The sequence below is a fragment of the Clytia hemisphaerica genome, unplaced genomic scaffold (assembly GCF_902728285.1).
Source record: "Clytia hemisphaerica strain Z4C2 unplaced genomic scaffold, Clytia hemisphaerica genome assembly, whole genome shotgun sequence".
Taxonomy (NCBI): Eukaryota; Metazoa; Cnidaria; class Hydrozoa; order Leptothecata; family Clytiidae; genus Clytia; species Clytia hemisphaerica.
This window is the reverse complement of record NW_027103551.1, coordinates 2,589,701-2,610,110: the sequence shown is the minus strand read 5'-3', so window position 1 is coordinate 2,610,110 and position 20,410 is coordinate 2,589,701. Positions and strand designations below refer to the sequence as shown.

Below are 20,410 nucleotides of genomic sequence, written 5' to 3'. Positions count from 1 at the left end.
AAGGGTTTGAGTAATACTATAATGTTTAACTTTTCACTATAAACTTTTGAATTAGGAGGAGGGATTGACTATTATAATAAGATGTTGAATTTTTCACTGTTTAGCTTTTGGAATGCAGGATTGACAGATGAGACGGTGGTGACCCTTGGACATTGTCTCAGTGCTGCCCCTTCACTCAAGTAAGCTTATCAGTATCATTAAATTACAGTTTACTCTCTCTAATTCGATCTTCAAGGGACCAAAAATTTTCTTCGAATTAGAGAAATATTCAAATTACAGAGAGAAATCCAGGGAGAAAGAGTGGCGCCCTCACCTAGCTTTGGATAGATAGCTATCGAAAGAGGAGCCTTCGGGTCGCCTCCGAATGCTTCGCAGACTTGCTACTTACTACTTATAACGTCGAAGCCTATTTCATTATCGATTACTCATACTGCTCTTCTCTAAAGGGACACGTTCCAATGTGTCTTATTCCTTCTTATTCCTTCTTATTTCTTCTTATTCCTTCTTTTTCCTTCTTATTCCTCTAAAGATCATGTTTAAGAAATGTCTGACTAATTGGAACTGGAGATTCCCCTCCTGTAGTGCATAGAAATGCAACGAGATAATTCAACTAGACGTTGTTTTTTTTAAGAAACTAGTTTTACGAAGCAGCCTTTTGAGCCTTAAATGTTTCTTACATGTTTCTAAACAACCTTTTGACATATAATCAGCCGCATGGAAGGCTGGATTTGAAGGTTCTTAAAAAAAACGAACTAAAAAATGTTATTTTCTCATTCTCAGCCTCAGCATGCTTCTTAGTTTTTAGGCATTCTGAGCCTCATGTTTCTTAAAAGTGTGTTTCGTAAAAAAAAAAAATAAGCGTGTAGACAAGTCAGAGCCAAACAAACAATACAAGATAATAGCTTCAACCTTGAAATAAAGGACTTAAAGGCAACCCACATACAGATTGGCATAGTTACCTATTTTAATCAATTTTCTAATTAAGATGAATAGGAACTTTACCTACCTATGTTTTGATAAAGCTTTTTACTCGTTACGAGGTAGACATATAATCACTTTTAGTTAGTCTCGCTAAGCCTTGTTTAGAATTAAAACAAAGTCATTAAAGTCTATTAATGATAAAATCCACCATTAATGGAGACTTAGCATAACAACAAGGACTTTTGATGGGGCGTTAGAAATATTTATTTCAACCTAAAACTTTTCTTGTTGTTGTGTTTTATTGAGCTGTGAAAGGAAAGAAGCAAAATGGCAAAAGCTATTACTCTTTGTATAATTGGATATTGTTTCATGTTAGCCGAGTGCAACTACATTTTCGCGCCTCATCAGTTCAAAAACAACACTATTTTCACAACAACAAACTTTGGTGACTCATGGACAAAATTCAACCTACCAAACGATTGGCTTCAAATCATAGCTGGTCATTGTATTTCCGAGGATGTCTGTTTCGCAGCTGGTGCCGATAAAATGTCTAGGAAGATCCAGATTTTCAGAACACTGGATTCTGGTTTGTCTTGGAGAAATATCACATCGTTTCGTGTTTTAGGAGCAACTTTGAAACAAGAAAGAGGAGGTTTTCATTGTTTTGATCAAGATAACTGCTTGTTAGGGTTCCAAGATCGTATTTTGAGGACATCGAATGCATTCAACGAGACAACTACTGTTTACATTCATTCAATACCTTACACGGGTGAATTGACTGTCTTGCAATGTCTGAATAGAACATGTTTGGCTGGATACAACGAGCGCAACAAAGGGATTGTTGTGCGATCTGAAGACGCTGGGAAAACATGGAATCAAGCCTATACTACTAGTGTCGGACCAATCAGTGATTTGTCATGTGTTAAAAATATGTGTGTTGTTTTTGTTAGTAAAACGAATTTCATCTACAGTAAAAATCTTGGCGCCAGTTGGATTGATTTGACTGTCCAAAGAGATGCTGCTACTTCAAGTGTTACTGGAGATCTTCAAAGCATCTCATGCATTGCATTGGATCGATGTGTTCTTGGATATAGCCAGAATAGTGGATCGACTCCTAAAGCAGCATTTTGCTCGATTATTATTGGTTCTTTAAATAGAGCAACAGAGAAGTGTTTGTACATTGAAGGGTATGTTGGACCATTAAAATCTGGTATTCGAGATGCAAGAGTTCATTGCTCGACGTATGACCAATGTATGGGTTTCACTCAATCTTATGATAATGACGTCATCGATAACTCGGCAATATACAGGTATGAGGCCGACTCTGACGAATGGACCCGGTTTAGAAATCATACTGAAGATGCTTTTGAAGTTTTGTTCGGTCTCACTGCCTCAGCTGATTCTCAATCGCCTTCTGATACCGATTCGTCTGGCATCCAACATGGACAATCTATATGGATTGTATTTATTACAATTGCAATGACTGTTTTATTTAACCCTTAGATTGCACACTAACTAATTAAACGTAGTAGCACTTCATTTTAACTTCAAAAGGATTTTGCGCGGCTCTAATTATCGCCTTCCGAACAATGCACTTTATAGGAGTCTCGCTATCTCCACCGTGTTCCACCGTAAAAACGGTAGGTAAAAATGCGCAAGGTTGTGGAAGGTTAGAGGAATGTAAACATTGTCAATTTTTTTCTTTCCTTTAAAGAGAATGATTCAGATATTTGAACATCATATCAATGATAACTGTATGGATATCTCCTGAAAATTTCACAAAAATTCTTCAAGAGGAAAAGAAGTTATCATTAAAAGGTGTTCTTTACCTACCATTTCTCTGCTAGGTTTCCTTACGAGAACTGGAATTTAACCTACCGTTTTTTTTACGGGAAAGAGCGGTCGCTAAAATCAAAACAATGGAAAATTGTTTGGACGCGTGCACAGTCGACACTACTAAACGGTGTATAGACTTGTGGAAATATTCAAGAATTATAGCTATCTCAAACAATGAGAATATTCTTTGACTAGGTGTTTAGCTCTATAAGAAATTCTGTAATGTGATTTCACTACTGATTTTGTAACTTTTATTTTAATATGATGTACAATATCTAAGCTTTAAAAATAAAGTTGACCTGTTAACAATGTTCACTGTATTTGTATAAAGTAATAAAGTAACAAGAGAAAAATCAAATGAGAAATTTCTACCAATCTTTCACTATAGTTCAATTTATTAGAGGGATAACATTTCTCTTTAATAAACTCTTGAAATTGTAACTTTAATCTAGCTTATAACTAACTTAGCACCAAGGTCCGGCGAATAAAGGCGGTCCCCATCCACCTTTTTTGTCTAAATACTTTTTTCTCCGGTTCTATATCACATCCATAATGGCAGAAATGAGAGATGAAAATCTTTCGTAACCATCACTTATAGTTGCAGACAGCCCTTATAAATAGAAAAATATGGTGCTTATAAGAGGCTAGTCAAAATTTGAGGCCTAAACTTTCACAATTAAAACTATTTTTAAATTCCATATTCTCTTCAGGGTCATTCATTCATACATTCATTCATATCAACAGCCAATCATTTGTACACGACAGCTTTAGCCAGCTTAAACAGCGCCAATTAGAAGTTATCAGCCCTTATCTCATTTGAGTTCATAAGAAAGCTCACGATTTCTGATAACTGACGATTCATTAATAGATTCAAAAATTAAATAACCTTTACTTAAAGTCATTAGATTACTTTAATGGGATTAATATTCGCGGAGATAAAATTTTGCGAATCTCGTGGAATTGGATGTCGTCCGCGAAATTAAGTCCCAATGGAGATTTTGAAAGGCCTTATCCACGAAACTCAAAAAGTGTCAAACAAAGATTTTGTGAGCCTTTACTTGCAAAAGAGGCGCTAATAATGCGTATTTCAACAACTAACACGCATGATTTGACAGTAAAATGCACAAAATTGGGGAACCTTTGCCACCCAATAGTGCCACCCGCGAAATCTTAAAATTGTGTAGATGAGCTCAACCGCGAAATTTAATCCCCGAAAAAATTAATCTTATTAAATGTGAATTGATAATATGCGAGTTGCGAGTTGGTCCTGTGAGTTGCGAGTTGCTATCAAATACGCGAGTTACGAGTTACGAGTTGCTATTTTAAGTAAATAAAAGTGCGAGTTGTGAGTTGAAAATTTCACGTTAAGACATCAAAACCGCGAGTTGCAGATTAAAATCGCGAGTTGAAAAATCCAAAGTGTGAGTTGAAAATTACAATCGCGAGTTGCAAATTAAAATCGCGAGTTGATAATTGAAATTGCGAGTTGAAAATTATAATCGCGAGTTGAAAATTATAATCGCGAGTTGCAAATTGAAATCGGGAGTTGAAAATTAAAATCGCGAGTTGAAAAATTAAAAGTGCGAGTTGCAAATCCACGCTTGATGCCAAATGTATTTCTTATAGAGCGTCTTGTTACTTTCCTAGATTTTGCGGGTCAGAAGTGTGGGTTATTCTAAATTGCTTCAGTCACTCTACCGTCTTCAAAAGAGCAAATACATAAACTCGCTAATTACGGTCTTGAAAATAAATTGAACGTAAAGAGTCTTATCTTATTCTAATTCCCTCATACAGAACTCTTCGATTAGATGGAAATTCACACGCTTCAAGCCAACGTTTCGATATTTTCTTATCAGAGAAAAGCATGTAAGTTGAATTTGATTGGTTCACATGCTAATTTTCTTTTAAAATTCTTTTTTCTAAGTTTATATCCCGGAGCTTTTCTCAAATTCCTTGGGTAGACTTTCGCCACATTTGAACAAAACTCTGCCCATAAATTATATGTGTTATAGGAAACAGTACACGTTTTTTTTTATAAGGAACCTTAACTTGGCTCCGACCCTGGAATTCCTTATTTTTTCAGAGAGTTTCAGCCTCGAAGTTCCTTATCGAGTTCAATATTTACTTAGCTGCTAAGTTTGGATTTGCAAAAATTGGATTCCTTAAAACTTGTTTTCTTATTCTCAGCCTGAGCAGTTCCTTAACAATTCCTTATTTTTTGGACCATTTTCAGCCTCGAGTTCCTTATAAACGTGTTCCTTATAAAAAAAAAACGTGTATTTTATCTGAAAATACCTTATAGATCTGTGGTTTTGATTTCGTTCACATTATCGTCTACTTTTTCATTTATATTTTCAGGGTTCAAAACTTATCACTTAAAAACTGTTGCATCACGGATCTTGGAGCACAGCATATTGGGAATTCTTTAAAAGACAACAGGAATTTGGCAACGTTAAATCTGTGTTTCAATAAAATCACGGACGAAGGCGTTTCCCATTTAGCAAAGGTAATGATAATCATCAATAGTTATTGTGAATACTCTAAAACATTTTGATATGTAAATTTTAAGGAAATTAGCACAAGCCATAAATAAGCATTATTATAATACTTTAGGGTTTGAAAATTAGGATATGATTGACAACGTAATTATATATACGGAGTTATATTTACATTATGTAAAAACAATACAGGATTTTGAAGATTTTTGGTTTTTATTAAATGTTTTGTTTATTTTTCGTTTGTGCCACCTTTTACCATTCACCATCATCATATGGTAAAGGAGCTTCTTGAGCTTCCTTCATGAGTTCTTTATAGTTGTTGATGCGACCTTGTGAAATGGTCCAAAAGTCGTCACCTTTTGCTAGTTCGAGGAGGGCTTGAAGTGATTTTGCGTCTTGGGTCTTGTTTCCTTCGTGTTGCTTCAGCTCGAAGTATTCTTCTGAGACTGAGTTCGACACGTTTTGTGAAGGTGGAGCGGCCCTGGCAGACAGATCTTGCATTGGCGGAATGGCGTTGGGTGGAAGTAAACCGCATTCTTTCAGCTGATTGAACTTCTTTGAAGTGACGGTTAATTCCACGCCATTCTTATCCGTGAAGGTGATCAATTGTTGGCCTGTAGCTTGACTTTTCGAAGGTGGAGTCACTTCGGTTGGTCGTTCTTGCATTGGCGGAATGGCGTTAGGCGGAAGTAAACCGCATTCTTTCAGCTGATTGAATTTCTTTGAAGTGACGGTTAATTCCACGCCATTCTTATCCGTGAAGGTGATCAATTGTTGGCCTGTAGCTTGACTTTTCGAAGGTGGAGTCACTTCGGTTGGTCGTTCTTGCATTGGCGGAATGGCGTTGGGTGGAAGTAAACCGCATTCTTTCAGCTGATTGAATTTCTTGGAAGAGACGGTTAATTCCACGCCATTCTTATCCGTGAAGGTGATCAATGAAGTTGGTTGTCCACAGCTTGCTTTCGTGTTAATAAGTTGAGTTATTCTCCCCTTGCTATTATTGATTTCTTTGCAGAAGTCTTTTTTGGAGGAAGAGTATTTTTGCTTCTTGCGTGATTTTGCAATTTTAGTTGTTCGTTCCAGATCAGCTTCGTAAACGACAACTGTTTTAAGCCACTTCTCCTCTTGTTGTCTGCCACATCGGTCTGCTTTCAATGTTGACATCATTTTCACACTTATTATTTCACTTTATAAATACGATATAAAATTTTCACGATAATATTATCAGGATCAGAGTCAATTCGGCATTACGCTGAAATGGTTTCTCTCAATTGAAGTTTTTAAAAAATTTGCAAAAACTTTCATATGGCTTATTTTTATTTGACGTCAAATATTTCAGCGATATACATCTACGTCACATTTCAAAAGACTTTTCGTAATATAGACTTTTATGCAAAACTGCGGTACATATGCTTTTTCAATTGAACTGTATCAAATTAAAAAGATCGGGCATCTTTCATAATGTTACCTTTTCGCTATCCAATAAAAACTTTTCGTGCTAGTACCGCTCCAAATCATCCTCATACACAAGAGTAACAATTCCCTAACACAGAGCATATAATGTTCAATCAGAGACCTTTTACGATTTGTCTTGCGTTCATGCCAAACTAGACTCCTTATAATCTGAGGTACCTATGAGGTACATAAAGATCCCTTTACAGTTAAGGGGATCTTCAGAATTCGTTCGAAGGCTTTTTTCTGCCCCTACGTTACTATATTATACCTTGTTAACTTTTGAATTTTTGAAAATCCCGAAAATCACTCAAAAGGTACTTTTAAAATTACCTTAACGGTTTAAAAAAAATCGTACCACGGAAGGTATCATTTTACTCCTTAAGGGCTCTGACCATAGTGAATTTTTCATAATTGCCGTGTTTAAAATGTGTTTTCTGACTGATGTAACCAACAAAACTATGGCATGTTATACATTTTCTGTTAGACAAACTATTCCTGAATCTGAAAATTCAAAAATTGCATTGAAAAAATTTGATGAAAAAGAAAATGAAGACTTTTGCGAGGAAGAGTATTTCAACTTTGAAGAGCTTAGTTTCGGCGAAGAAAAAGAATTTTGAAAAATTTTTCGCAGTAGATGGTGTATCTTTTACCGAACAATAAAAATTTTTGCGGAAAATTTTTGTAAATGCTTCTTTGTATCGAAATCTTCAAAATAGTGGTTTTTCATCAATTTTTCATCTGGATTTTGCTTAAAAAAACAGTCATAACTTTTGACACATCTTTTTAGAAAAATTTTCCGCAAAATTTAATATTATTCAATTCTTTGCGGATAGTTTGAAAAAACTTCGAAACAAAAAAGTTAATTACCTATTAAAACTTAGCACTTTTTATAAAAGAAGGTGATGTAACATATTATTAACGTCTTTTTAAAGTTCATAACGTCATTTTTGCAATTAAGTTCTTAATTACTCTTAAGGGGTTTGATTAAAAAGCAATTTATAAAGGCAATTCTTTGTTAAAAGTGTTAAAGAATCTAAAACATAACTTTTATGTTCAGATACTAAAATCTATTTTCTGACTATGGTCAGAGCCCTTAAAGGAATCTATTTATTCCCGAAAAGGGACAAATTTGTTATCTAAAGGTAAACGCGATCATTAGAACCTCTAAAGGTACTAAAATGAACCGCTAAAACTTTCAGTGATTAAAAGTTAATACTTTGTTTAAAAGATAGCCTTAAGTGGATGAATTTAAGGGTTGGAGAACTAAAGATTATTTTTTCTCCCGGAGATTTTTTTTTGAAACAATGAACTTTACTGATTTCAGATATGTATTCAGATTTTTCTTATCTTTCTTGGGTCAAAAGTTGCAGCCCTCCAAAGTTTTGTCCATCTTTGACCATTTTTGCTATTAACCTTCATTTTGCCGTTGAAAAGTTTGAAAACCCTTTAGTTAATCCGCTCTGAATTATCATTCCATTAAGGTATATCTTTTAATTCATATGTTTTACTTCAAGAGCAAAATCAAAATGTGCGGTGTAAGACGTTAATACACATTTCATTTTTAACTCCTTATATTATTCAAAAGTAACATTTATTGGGAATTAAAAAAATATTGTTGTCGTCAACACTTTTAACGGACATTCTTTTTCCATTTCCAGGGTCTACGAATTAACCGTTCGTTATTGTCGCTCAATCTCGGTAGCAACCAAATATCCGACGATGGTGCAAAACACATCTCTGAAGTCCTTTCAACCTTCCAACTAACACACGAAGAAATTGTTCAAAGGCGACAGTTAAGATCTACTCATATTCCTGATGACGGCTCAAGTAGTCCTAGCCAGACTTCAACGTCTCACGATCGGCCACCGACTGCCACTCGTAGTTTCAGTAAAGACGATAAGAAAAACAACGCTAAAAATAAAGACAAAAAGAAAGAACCTGCCAATAAATTGAAAGAGAATGGACTCAAGAGAGGTAAAAGATTCTTGACCATAATGGGTTTTTCCAGAAAAAAACGTATACCCCTCCTTGAGGAGGTCCAACCCTTGTGTACCAGGTTTACCCCTCTGAAATTTTGATATTTACAGGATTTAAAACATTAACCCCGTGGAATTCCAGTTATTTTTGACAGATTTTTGTATATTCCTATGGAATTCCGTCATATATCAAATATAACCCTCTTGGAACGAAAGTGAACTTCTTAAACCAGGGATTTTCTGGAACAGTCTAATCTTTACATCGTAAAGTTTTAAATACCCTTCACAATTTTTTGTACTATGGACATAAAAATAACACACTATTTTCTTATGAATACAAAACACTATTTTCTTATAAGATCATGAGGTATAAAATTTTGCCAAAGCGTGAGAACAAAGAAACAATAATCTGAGGCTCTGAATTTCAATTAAAGTGCTGATTTTAACCCGCAGTTGAGAGGACCTTGTGGTGCCCCATGTACCCACCCCTCCTCCTTCCATAATTATTGAAAGGAATTCCACACACACTTTACTGAAATATTGAACTTTTTCAAAAAAGGTTTTTTATAACAGGGAAATCGCATTTTTCCAATGATCAAAATTTGCCATTTTTTTGGAACAGACTTTAGTATCATAGATTGCACTTGAATTTGTCTCGTTTTCCAGGCCCTTCGAACGTGGACTCGTCAACAACTTCAAAACAAAAAACGCCCAAAGGAAAGGGCGGTCAGAAACAAGATCGAGGGAAAACACCGCAACATGAAGTTGAGGTAATAATGCTTCAGCTTTTTTGGGAAAAAAAAAAGAAAAATGAAAGAATCTCGTCATAAAGTGGGTGTCGACTGTGAACAGTCAGGATTTTGAGTTAATCTTCAAATATTTTGAAATCCAGCATCGTTCACAAATATAGGTCATTTTACAGTCGAAATGAATTATGGGTAATCATGACTGATTGCGCCTCCATAACGGCTTCCCGTTGGCTGGACGTGAAAACACCGACAGATTTAGACCAAAAGAAAATCGTTATCACAGCGGGTTGGTCCTGATTACCCATGATTCATTTCGACTGTAAAATGACCTAACTTATCGGCCCTTTTTACACTGACCCTAATTTAACACCGTTCCTTATTACTTCACGAGCCCAAAAATAACGCCAATAAGGGCTGGCGTAAAAAGGGCCGATAAGGTATTCAAGAAAAGGACTTATTTCGAAGGTATTTGGCTTATTCTCATTTGTCAAAAGTAAAAATAACTTTTTAAAAAGTCTTCTTTTTCTAAACGTTTCAATATCAATGGAGAAAACCTTTCCAGAATTTGAATTTAGCAATAACAGTGTTTTTACTTTTCCTGTGCTTTTCAGTGTGACAAATTTCTAATTTTCCAGAAGTGAAGTTGGGACAAGTTACCAGATACCCAGTCGATTCCTTGTCCAAATATGGTTTAAAAATGAGAAAAATCTAAATTCCGCGCGTGGGTTTGTGAACTTTCAAGGGGAATTTCTTTATGTTATGAAAGAAGAAGTTTAAGGTGATAAGCGTCGGCAACAAAAGTTCCAATGTGTTAATACTTTGCTTTGCTTTACTTTTTTTTGTTGAAAGTGCATTTTTATGAAAATTTTTGATATACTGTTAAGTATCCTCACGCATACCCACGCCATTGCATTTTTTCGAGATTTGAAGGGTGTAAATCACAACTGTTTCAACAGAATTATTTAACACTCCATTCTGACCTTCGAACTTATGTTTTCTAATTCTTTGAGCTTTCCATCTAGGAGGGGGGACTACAGAGAGATGGAGGATTTTGGGGTACATAAATGTGGAAACTGTTCCTCCAACAATCGACCCTTAGAGAGGCGATTCCCCAACCTATGGGACTTCTCTTTAGTATTCTTAGAAAGACATTGGACGAATCTTTAACCTTTCAAGAAAGAAAGAAAAAAGTGACGCTACTTTTAAAATGACGTATTGAATATAGAACTTTTTTGTTTTCACACGTTATATTTTTCAAGCTCTGGCGATGGATTTAACTTTCAATCTGAAGTGTATGTGAAAACCACCGCGTGTCACGCGTTTTGGATGAGAAATAAGTGGCAACTCTAGCTCCTTGAACTCATACCCAGCACCTCATCATACTCAAAGTACCATTATGAAGTGCTTCGATATTTTTTCTAGCGCTTTAAAAAAGAGTTCGGTGTTCACAGTTCTCCCGTCTCAGACGGATTTTCATCTCCATGAAGTATGAGAAGAGTCTTTTCCTACATTAGAATTTAGAAAAGTTCAGCAAAATATTTAAAATCTTAGGCTAATTTGTCTATTTTTATTACTTTTTGTCTATTAGTCTAATTAGTCTATTTTCTATCTGAGATGTATATAGCATATGAGATGCTATAGTCTAAGACCAATCACTATCTAAGAAATAATCCAAAAGCCGAAGAAAATTCACAAACGGGTCTTTTGCCGAAAAGAGCTTACAGTCGGTAGAGTTTGTCAGTCTCCCGCCGATTCTTTTTTCGTATACCGCCATAACGCCATACCGCCATATTTTCCCGCCTTTACTATCATCGTAACGGACGATAACATCGTCTAAACTTTGGGGATGAGCTGGAGTTTTTACAAGATACTTCACTAATTGGTCATTTAAAGTGATAGAGATGACGCGTTCTTTAGAAAAAGTAATAAGATTCTTTTATTACATCTTAACGACCAACCAAATCAAATAAGAGCTTGTAAAAACTCCAGCTTGTCCCAAACTTTGCTTTGACCACTGAGATGATTGCAATTTAAAATGTTTTTGATATGCTGAATACGTCATCCAGGTATCAAAGGTTCAAAAAACACCTTCGTTTGTCAATGATGATTTATGTCTCTATACCTACAATTAGTTTCATGTCTGCAATCATCTGTTTCGTCTTATTTTTATCACAATCTTAAAAGTCTTTCTTCTTAAAATAGACAAATTCCTAAATTTAGCTTAGGAAAAATAGGGTAATTTTATGAATGCCGTGTTTTCCGAAAAAATAAATAAACTGATTATATTTAGACAAGCTTAGATTTTTCTCTATTTGAGGGTTATAAGGCAGACTGGAAAAAGGAGTAAATATCTATTGCATCAGGACACGATTTTCTATTTCTTTCCAATTTCCGTCTTACATGTCTAGACTGAGTTTTTCTTAAACGAGGTATTTTCGAAAGTACCTTGAGATTATGTAATACAAACAGAGAAAATGTTTTTGACTTTGTCCAATCCAATGGTGTTTAATTTTTATTCAGAGATCTTACTTTCACATTGCCAAAAATGTCCGGTATCGTTTTAAGGCTTGCTGATCGTGTTAAAAATAAGTCGGGGATGGGTTTAGTTACATTTCTCCGATAAGGTTTTCTATCTCCTCTAGAATAATTTTATAATGACAAGGGGCTCACAATCGCCAAAAAATAAGAACAATTTAGAGCCTTGAATTACTCAATTTCAAGAAATTTAGGTGTCAAAGTATTAAAAATCCAACATCTTCCTTCAGGAGTTTTGGGTGGCAGAGCAGTATATGTATTTCCTCCTTATTAGGACTCGTCAGCACTGCATATTGTAATATCCTAAAATACCTCAATTTCACCCTATAAATAAGAACAAGATAAGAACAATTTCAGGCTCAAAGTTAAAAAAAAATAAGAACGGCCGAGCCTCATCAAAATTTACTTTTTATTATAAAAAGACGTAAGTTAGGGTGTCATGTCATTTGCATATAACTATTTGCTTTTTTTGTTGTGTTTTTTAGGAAGTAGTTGAATTTAAGAATCCCTTATTGGAAAATGTGCGTGAAGAAGATGGTGCACTTTGGATACCAGGCAACAAAGCACTGATCAACCTAAACTTAGCCAGTAAGAAATTTTTTATAAGAATGCAATGGGCCGTTCCATTAAAAAAACATACAGTGGGTGGACGAATCTTTTTAACTCAAAAAAATTGTTGAAAATGTGTAGTCACATTTTCCCCTGGAAAATGGCAAAATTTGCGAGAATACCGTTATATGGAAAAATTGTTCTCATACATTGAGGTGAGGTGAGAGTAGGGGAACTAAAATTAGTTTTTTACCCTCCTTTGAAAAATTAAAAAATACTTCCTGGATATTTTTCTCGGAAGACCCTCTGGAAATGTTCGTCCACCCCCTGCATGGATATAAAATGGAATGGCCCAATACAGTGTTCGAAACTAAAGAATGAAAAGAAGAACAATTTGGTGTTCAAATTTCAGAAATTGCAAAGTATATCCCAATTTAAAGCTCTTAGAAAAGCTTTTAGGTAATTTTCCCTGAAATTTAGTTTACATACAACAGTTGGGTCCCTGGATCCCTTAATTCAAAATGTTATCTTATTAAACAATCACATTCCTTTTGAAAAAACAACTAAATCACTATAGACTTATTTACCTTTCACTCAATTTTGGCTCCGTTGTCTTTGTTTTTCGGACCGAAGCTACCACAAAAAATGGAAAATTTCTACCCTCGCATTGTTTATTGGGAAAATGGATACTTCTAGTACTAAAAGGGGCGCAAAATTGTGATTTGTTTATCTCTAACAATCAGCCATTATTTGCGATTTGCCCCCGTCGTGCGAATCGAATTGAGTCGGCCAAAAAATATGTCGCCCACCATGGTTAGGCGACGAAGAAAATTTTGGAATTTTCACCCTTATTTCACTCCTCTAAACGGTATATATAAGTTTTACTGACGGGGGCCATGCAAACCACAAATCTTCCTAGACTCAAAATGTTGAAAAAGATTTTTGAAAAATGATCTTGCTATTGTGTTTTGCACTGTTTTTGTGGGTTTTTGTTGTTGTTTTTGCGGAGGAAGATTTCTGACAGGGAAAAAGGGAGAAAAGGGGATATATTCGGTTGTATAAGAGAGTGAAGGCGTCCTGCAACTCCCGTTTTGATTTCAAGATCATAATTTATTTTTTTCGGATACTGCAAGTTGACAAAAATGCATTGTACACCTTGGTTTAAAATGAAAAATTTGAAACTGGTTTCTTACCGAAATTTTTACCAAGAATTAAAAAATAGCCAAAAAATTCCCCCAATAATTTTCATTTTTTTGCTGGTTTATGGTACTGTACTATCATATATGGAAGAAAAGAATCCAGCGATCCACACCCTTAAGATGAGAATAAATAAAAGGTGTGAGCTCAGAAAAAGTTGCTTATATATCATTTTGGAAAAGCCCAGGCGGGGAATATGAAGCTTACCCTAGATGAAGTCAGGAAATCAATTTAAATTTTTTTTTCTAGGGATTTTTATGGTATGAAAAAGTTATACGTGCATCTTTCAATCCCCTTGTAAATTTTTGCTTAATCATAGGGAACAGTATCAGTGAAGTTGGATTGGAACATTTATATGAAGCAGTTAAATATCAATCAGACATGTCAATCGAATCGAACAAGACATCATTGGGAACTGGTCTTATGAGACTCTCACTACAAGTAATATTCTCTTTTTTTGTTCCCTTGATTTAGTATCAATACCTTTCAGATGCGCTATAGTTCTTTGAGCCCGGTCTCCGCTTTCGCGCGAAATGGGTGATAGTTTTTTTCTTAACCTTTTTTGCCTGAAGAAAAGATTACGACATAAAAAATTTTCGCGCGAACAAAAAAAACGTTGAAGGAAGTTCTGCTTTTTTCATCCGTTTTCAATTGCTTCATTTTTCAACCGACCAATGACCTTACAAAAACGTCAAAAAGTTTTCGCTCATGTCGCGCGAAAGTGGAGACCGGTGTAACAGAAAATAGGTACTCCCCGGAAAAAAGTACTCCCGGAGTCCTTATTTCCCAGGAAATAAATTCTCCCCGGTACTTTTTTCCCAGGAAATTTGTACCCCCTCTAGGAAATTTGTACTCCCCCAATCTGCGTTAAAATATATTGAAATTTTTTTCGTTTTTCGAAATTTGAAGTTTGAGCGAGAAAGTTACTTTTTGTCTATTTGCTAGATCTAATCAAATATTTCATTTGGGAGGGGTCTATAGACTTCGAGACTATATTCAGAACCTTATTGTACTATTCTTAAACATTTTGGATCCTTAGTCTAGCTTTTGACGCTCTAAGTTAGAGCGCTTCTAAATCGTTCGTGGCTATAAGATTTCGTAGGAATTTCCTTTTTGGACCTACCCCGGTGGAGGTCCTATAAATTAACCTTTGTCCGTTCGTCTGTTCGTTCGTTCGTTTGTTATTAGCTTTCCTCATGATTGGCTCGTCAGTTTTGCACAAAGATGCATAACTATAAACCCTCGAATGTGACGGAGCCCGATTTTCAAAAAAAACGGCTAAAAAACGGGTTTTTTTGACTTTGTGAAAAATTAGGTCCTTAATTTTTTCTGATTTTTTGCATGAAAGTAGGGTACCATCGTAGGTAAAAGATGGCTTAAGAAAAAATTTTATTGGCTCAAAAAACGCATGTTTATCTATAAGAATCACTATTAATAAGCATACATCAATGTTCTTAGTCAAATTACTCAATTTTTTTATGAGATTTTTGCTCAGGAGGGCTTACTTTTAAAGAATATATGTGTTTAGACATGTTTTTATAGAAAAGCTGGCCAAATTCGATATTTTTTTTATAAGCACACTATCAATTACTTAGGTATTAGCTTTTCTCGAGATTGGCTCTTTTATTCTTTATGATTTTTTGCACAAAGATGCATAACTATAAACCCTCGAATGTGACGGAGCTCGATTCTTGGTAAAAAAATTTGGGGTAGATGTTTTTTTGCTCTTGAAGTCTTGAATATGAAAGAATATTTGGATCAGGTGCAGTTATCGGTACCCAAGGTAGCATTCTTTACCAGTAAAAAAGCTGGTAAAGAATGCTACCTAAGAGTGGTTTTTTTCAATTTACTGACCAGATTTCACTAGTAAAGAATGTTACCTAAGGGTCATTTCCTTTCACTGGTAAAGAATCTTACCTAAGTTCTACACTGGTAAAGGTCTACCTAGTATTTAAGGTAAGAATCTTACCTAGTATTTTTTCACTGGTAAAGAATGTTACCTAAGTATCTTGTTTTGGACTTCCTAATCTTACCTAAGTGTTTTTTCGCTGGTAAAGAATGTTTAACTCTTAAAGAATCTACCTAGTATTTGTAAAGACTTTTTTTTTAGGATCTAAAGAATCTTACCTAAGTATTTTTAGGATCGCTGGTAAAGAATCTTACCTAAGTATTTTTAGGATCACTGGTAAAGAATCTTACCTAAGTATTTTTAGGATCACTGGTAAAGAATCTTACCTAAGTATTTTTAGGATCACTGGTAAAGAATGTTACCTAAATATTTTTAGGATCGCTGGTAAAGAATCTTACCTAAGTATTTTGACGATCGCTGGTAAAGAATCTTACCTAAGTATTTTTAGGATCACTGGTAAAGAATCTTACCTAAGTATTTTGGATCACTGGTAAAAATCTTACCTTGACTATCTGGTAAAGAATCTTACCTAAGTGTTTTTAGGATCACTGGTAAAGAATTTACCTAAAGTATTTGACATCACTGGTAAAGAATCTTACCTAAGTATTTTTAGGATCACTGGTAAAGAATCTTACCTAAGTATCTTGACTATCACTGGTAAAGAATCTTACCTAAGTGTTTTTAGGATCACTGGTAAAGAATCTTACCTAAGTATTTTGACTATCACTGGTAAAGAATCTTACCTAAGTATTTTGACTATCACTGGTAAAGAATCTTACCTAAATATTTTTAGGATCGCTGGTAAAGAATCTTACCTAAGTATTTTTAGGATCACTGGTAAAGAATCTTACCTAAGTATTTTGACTATCACTGGTAAAGAATCTTACCTAACTATTTTTAGGATCACTGGTAAAGAATCTTACCTAAGTATCTTGACTATCACTGGTAAAGAATGTTACCTAAGTGTTTTTAGGATCACTGGTAAAGAATCTTACCTAAGTATCTTGACTATCACTGGTAAAGAATCTTACCTAAGTATTTTTAGGATCACTGGTAAAGAATCTTACCTAAGTATTTTGACTATCACTGGTAAAGAATCTTACCTAAGTATTTTTAGGATCACTGGTAAAGAATCTTACCTAAGTATTTTTAGGACTATCACTGGTAAAGAATCGTACCTAAGTATTTTTTTAGGATCACTGGTAAAGAATCTTACCTAAGTATTTTTAGGATCACTGGTAAAGAATCTTACCTAAGTATTTTTAGGATCACTGGTAAAGAATGTTACCTAAATATTTTTAGGATCGCTGGTAAAGAATCTTACCTAAGTATTTTGACGATCGCTGGTAAAGAATCTTACCTAAGTATTTTGACTATCACTGGTAAAGAATCTTACCTAAGTATTTTGACTGTCACTATGGTAAAGAATCGTACCTAAGTATCTTGACTATCACTGGTAAAGAATCTTACCTAAGTGTTTTTAGGATCACTGGTAAAGAATCTTACCTAAGTATTTTGACTATCACTGGTAAAGAATCTTACCTAACTATTTTTAGGATCACTGGTAAAGAATCTTACCTAAGTATCTTGACTATCACTGGTAAAGAATCTTACCTAAGTGTTTTTAGGATCATTGGTAAAGAATCTTACCTAAGTATTTTGACTATCACTGGTAAAGAATCTTACCTAAGTATCTTGACTATCACTGGTAAAGAATCTTACCTAACTATTTTTAGGATCACTGGTAAAGAATCTTACCTAAGTATCTTGACTATCACTGGTAAAGAATCTTACCTAAGTGTTTTAAAGAATTTTTAGGATCACTATGGTAAAGAATCTTACCTAAGTATTTTGACTATCACTGGTAAAGAATCTTACCTAAGTATTTTGACTGTCACTATGGTAAAGAATCGTACCTAAGTGTTTTTAGGATCACTGGTAAAGAATCTTACCTAAGTATTTTGACTATCACTGGTAAAGAATCTTACCTAAGTATTTTGACTGTCACTATGGTAAAGAATCGTACCTAAGTATTTTGACTGGATCACTGGTAACTAAAGAATCTTACCTAAGTATTTTGACTATCACTGGTAAAGAATCTTACCTAACTATTTTTAGGATCACTGGTAAAGAATCTTACCTAAGTATCTTGACTATCACTGGTAAAGAATCTTACCTAAGTGTTTTTAGGATCACTGGTAAAGAATCTTACCTAAGTATTTTGACTATCACTGGTAAAGAATCTTACCTAAGTATTTTGACTGTCACTATGGTAAAGAATCGTACCTAAGTATCTTGACTATCACTGGTAAAGAATCTTACCTAAGTGTTTTTAGGATCATTGGTAAAGAATCTTACCTAAGTATTTTGACTATCACTGGTAAAGAATCTTACCTAACTATTTTTAGGATCACTGGTAAAGAATCTTACCTAAGTATTTTGACTATCACTGGTAAAGAATCTTACCTAAATATTTTTAGGATCGCTGGTAAATAATATTGCCAAGGTATCTTGATGCCATTGAGAATCACAGTTAAAGAAATTCACTTATAGGTTCATTCATAGAGTACATTTCTTAATATATGAACTCTCTCCCCCTTGTTCTCATAGCACGATTGAAATGTCTACAGCACCTGACCCCGAGAATGTAGTAAACCCCGAGAATGTAGGTTTCTCATTTTTTAGCATGGTAGCCCTAACGATAGTTCAACTTCATAAAAAGTTGTTACGGATTATTTCTAGACATAAAATTTTAACTTGAATTGATTTTTTCAGGCCAAAATCTGAATCGAAGTTGATTGGATACTACTCGAATTGAGACATTTTTTAAATAAATCTTCTCTAAATCGAAATCTATTGGAATTAAATTATGATGATAGGGTATTTTCTTATTCCTAATGAACTAAGGAAATGTGAAAAATAGTCCATTTCAATATTTATTGTTCTAAGTTAGATATTTTAACGAAAATGTTTGACCTACCTTTTGGGGTTAGTTGACCTACAATTTGGGAGCCTTCATAACCCGACATAAAAAGTCTGTCAAATTATATAAAACTTTTTTGTTTTACTTTCATAACATGAAAGTATTACCTGAGAGATGATTAATGTTGGTATTTTAAGCTTCTATGACGTGTCCCAGACCCGCTGGGATCCCAGCCCAATCAGAAAAGTTTGGAACAATAGAATTTCTATCCCCATTGGGAATTTAGTAGAAATTTTTTGACCCGACGTGGGAAAAGTTCTAACGGGGCTGTGAGGCAGGGGTTTTGTTACATTATTCACATATTTTAACACAGAATCTTCAACCTACACAATAAAAACAACTTTCTTGTCTCTTCTTTCCGTCCTTTCTTTTACTTTTCATGATTTGTAGCACGATAAAATTAATATCTTTGTAAATTTTTTGTCAGAGTATGAATTTCACTTAGAGAACAAAAATTTCCGATGAATACTGAAATTTCGCTCTCAGCAACCGAATCTTTTCACCTACATTCTGGGGGTTAAAAAGCGAAAAAATCCAATTTTCAGAATAACAAAAGCTCTTTAGAATATTGTTTTGGCATAAAATATTTCTAAAATTTCCTGTTATAATTAATTCAATCGAAAAAATATCAACATTTTACTATTACTAGATTTAAAGCCATAAAACCAAACCTACATTCTGGAGTTATAACGAAAATGGGAGTCAACTTCAAGGACCAAAAAAATTAGCCTATCTATCAAAAGGAATGAAACAAACCCCTGGGAAAGGATTTTGGGAGTTCAAAATTTCGTTTAAAACATTCAATATTTTTTTAAATGCAGATCTACATCTCTCAGGTCTGATTCAAATTTCACCTACATTCTCGGGGTCAGGTGCTGTATAGCTATTATTAACTATTTGGACACTTCAATAATGACCCAATAAAGGCCAAATTAGGGAGCTTCAATCTAAATTTCAGGTTTGAATGTTCGAAATCTTAAGTTTTTTGCTGATTTATTTCGCACGCTCCCTTTATTTTCTTAATTTTAGACCCTTACAGGGCACCTATTTCTTATCGACCCTTCTTAGTTCTTACAGTGCTGCACTTTCAGAAGCCTGAAAAACATAATACGCACTAGCCTGTCTAAATACCCACATGCAGTCACCCTCTCCCCCGTGCCAAAAAGTAGACACAGGGAATATTCAAAAGATTGACAGTTTTCGAGGAAAATCTCATGAAAAATAGAAACAGGGCTGTCTTTTACGTAGACTCGTTGTTACAACAATGTCTAGACATAATTTATGTCTAGAATCCACCAAAAATTGTGCTCTTCTTACGTGAAAGTATTCATTATTAAATCAGCGTCGAAAGAGATCGATTCAACATGAATTTTGAGCAAGTTCTAGGCATCTGCGACGAAGAAGAAATTTTAGCACGAGAGTTGATGGATCTTGGGGTCTTTGCACAGACCAAAACATGTAACAATCGCCGTAAACACGAGGAGGATGTCCGTATGGTTTTACTGCTTGAGAAAAAAATTTGGTAATTAATTTTTTTATTCCTTAAAACAGAAGTTTTGGTACAGAAGAGTGGTTGAAGAAAGAAAAATAGAGAGCAGCGAATCTATTGGCTCTTGGTAGTCAACGATTTTTTTATGGCTAAATTTTTATCCTCTTGAGATTTATATTTCAAAACCAAAAACTACTAAAACTAATTTTTATTCGTACGCTGACTGATGATTGACTCTTATTCTCAATCATGTTAAAGGTTTGAAATTTTAGAAATGAAAAATTTCACCTTTGAAATATCAGTAAGATTTTTT

The 20,410-nt window shown here is 34.5% G+C and overlaps 1 protein-coding gene across 6 annotated transcripts in view; it reads left to right on the top strand.

Moving 5' to 3' along the window:
• The window catches only part of LOC136800299 (leucine-rich repeat-containing protein 71-like), a 48,880-nt gene that overhangs the window by 20,661 nt on the left and 7,809 nt on the right, over positions 1–20,410 (top strand). For all 6 annotated transcript variants that reach the window (XM_067056923.1, XM_067056925.1, XM_067056924.1 and 3 more), the window contains exons 5-11: positions 105–179; positions 4,552–4,623; positions 5,116–5,263; positions 8,369–8,684; positions 9,353–9,456; positions 12,456–12,558; positions 14,036–14,157. In XM_067056923.1, the coding sequence (XP_066913024.1) occupies positions 105–179; positions 4,552–4,623; positions 5,116–5,263; positions 8,369–8,684; positions 9,353–9,456; positions 12,456–12,558; positions 14,036–14,157 (940 nt within the window). The remainder of the gene's footprint in view (positions 1–104; positions 180–4,551; positions 4,624–5,115; positions 5,264–8,368; positions 8,685–9,352; positions 9,457–12,455; positions 12,559–14,035; positions 14,158–20,410) is intronic.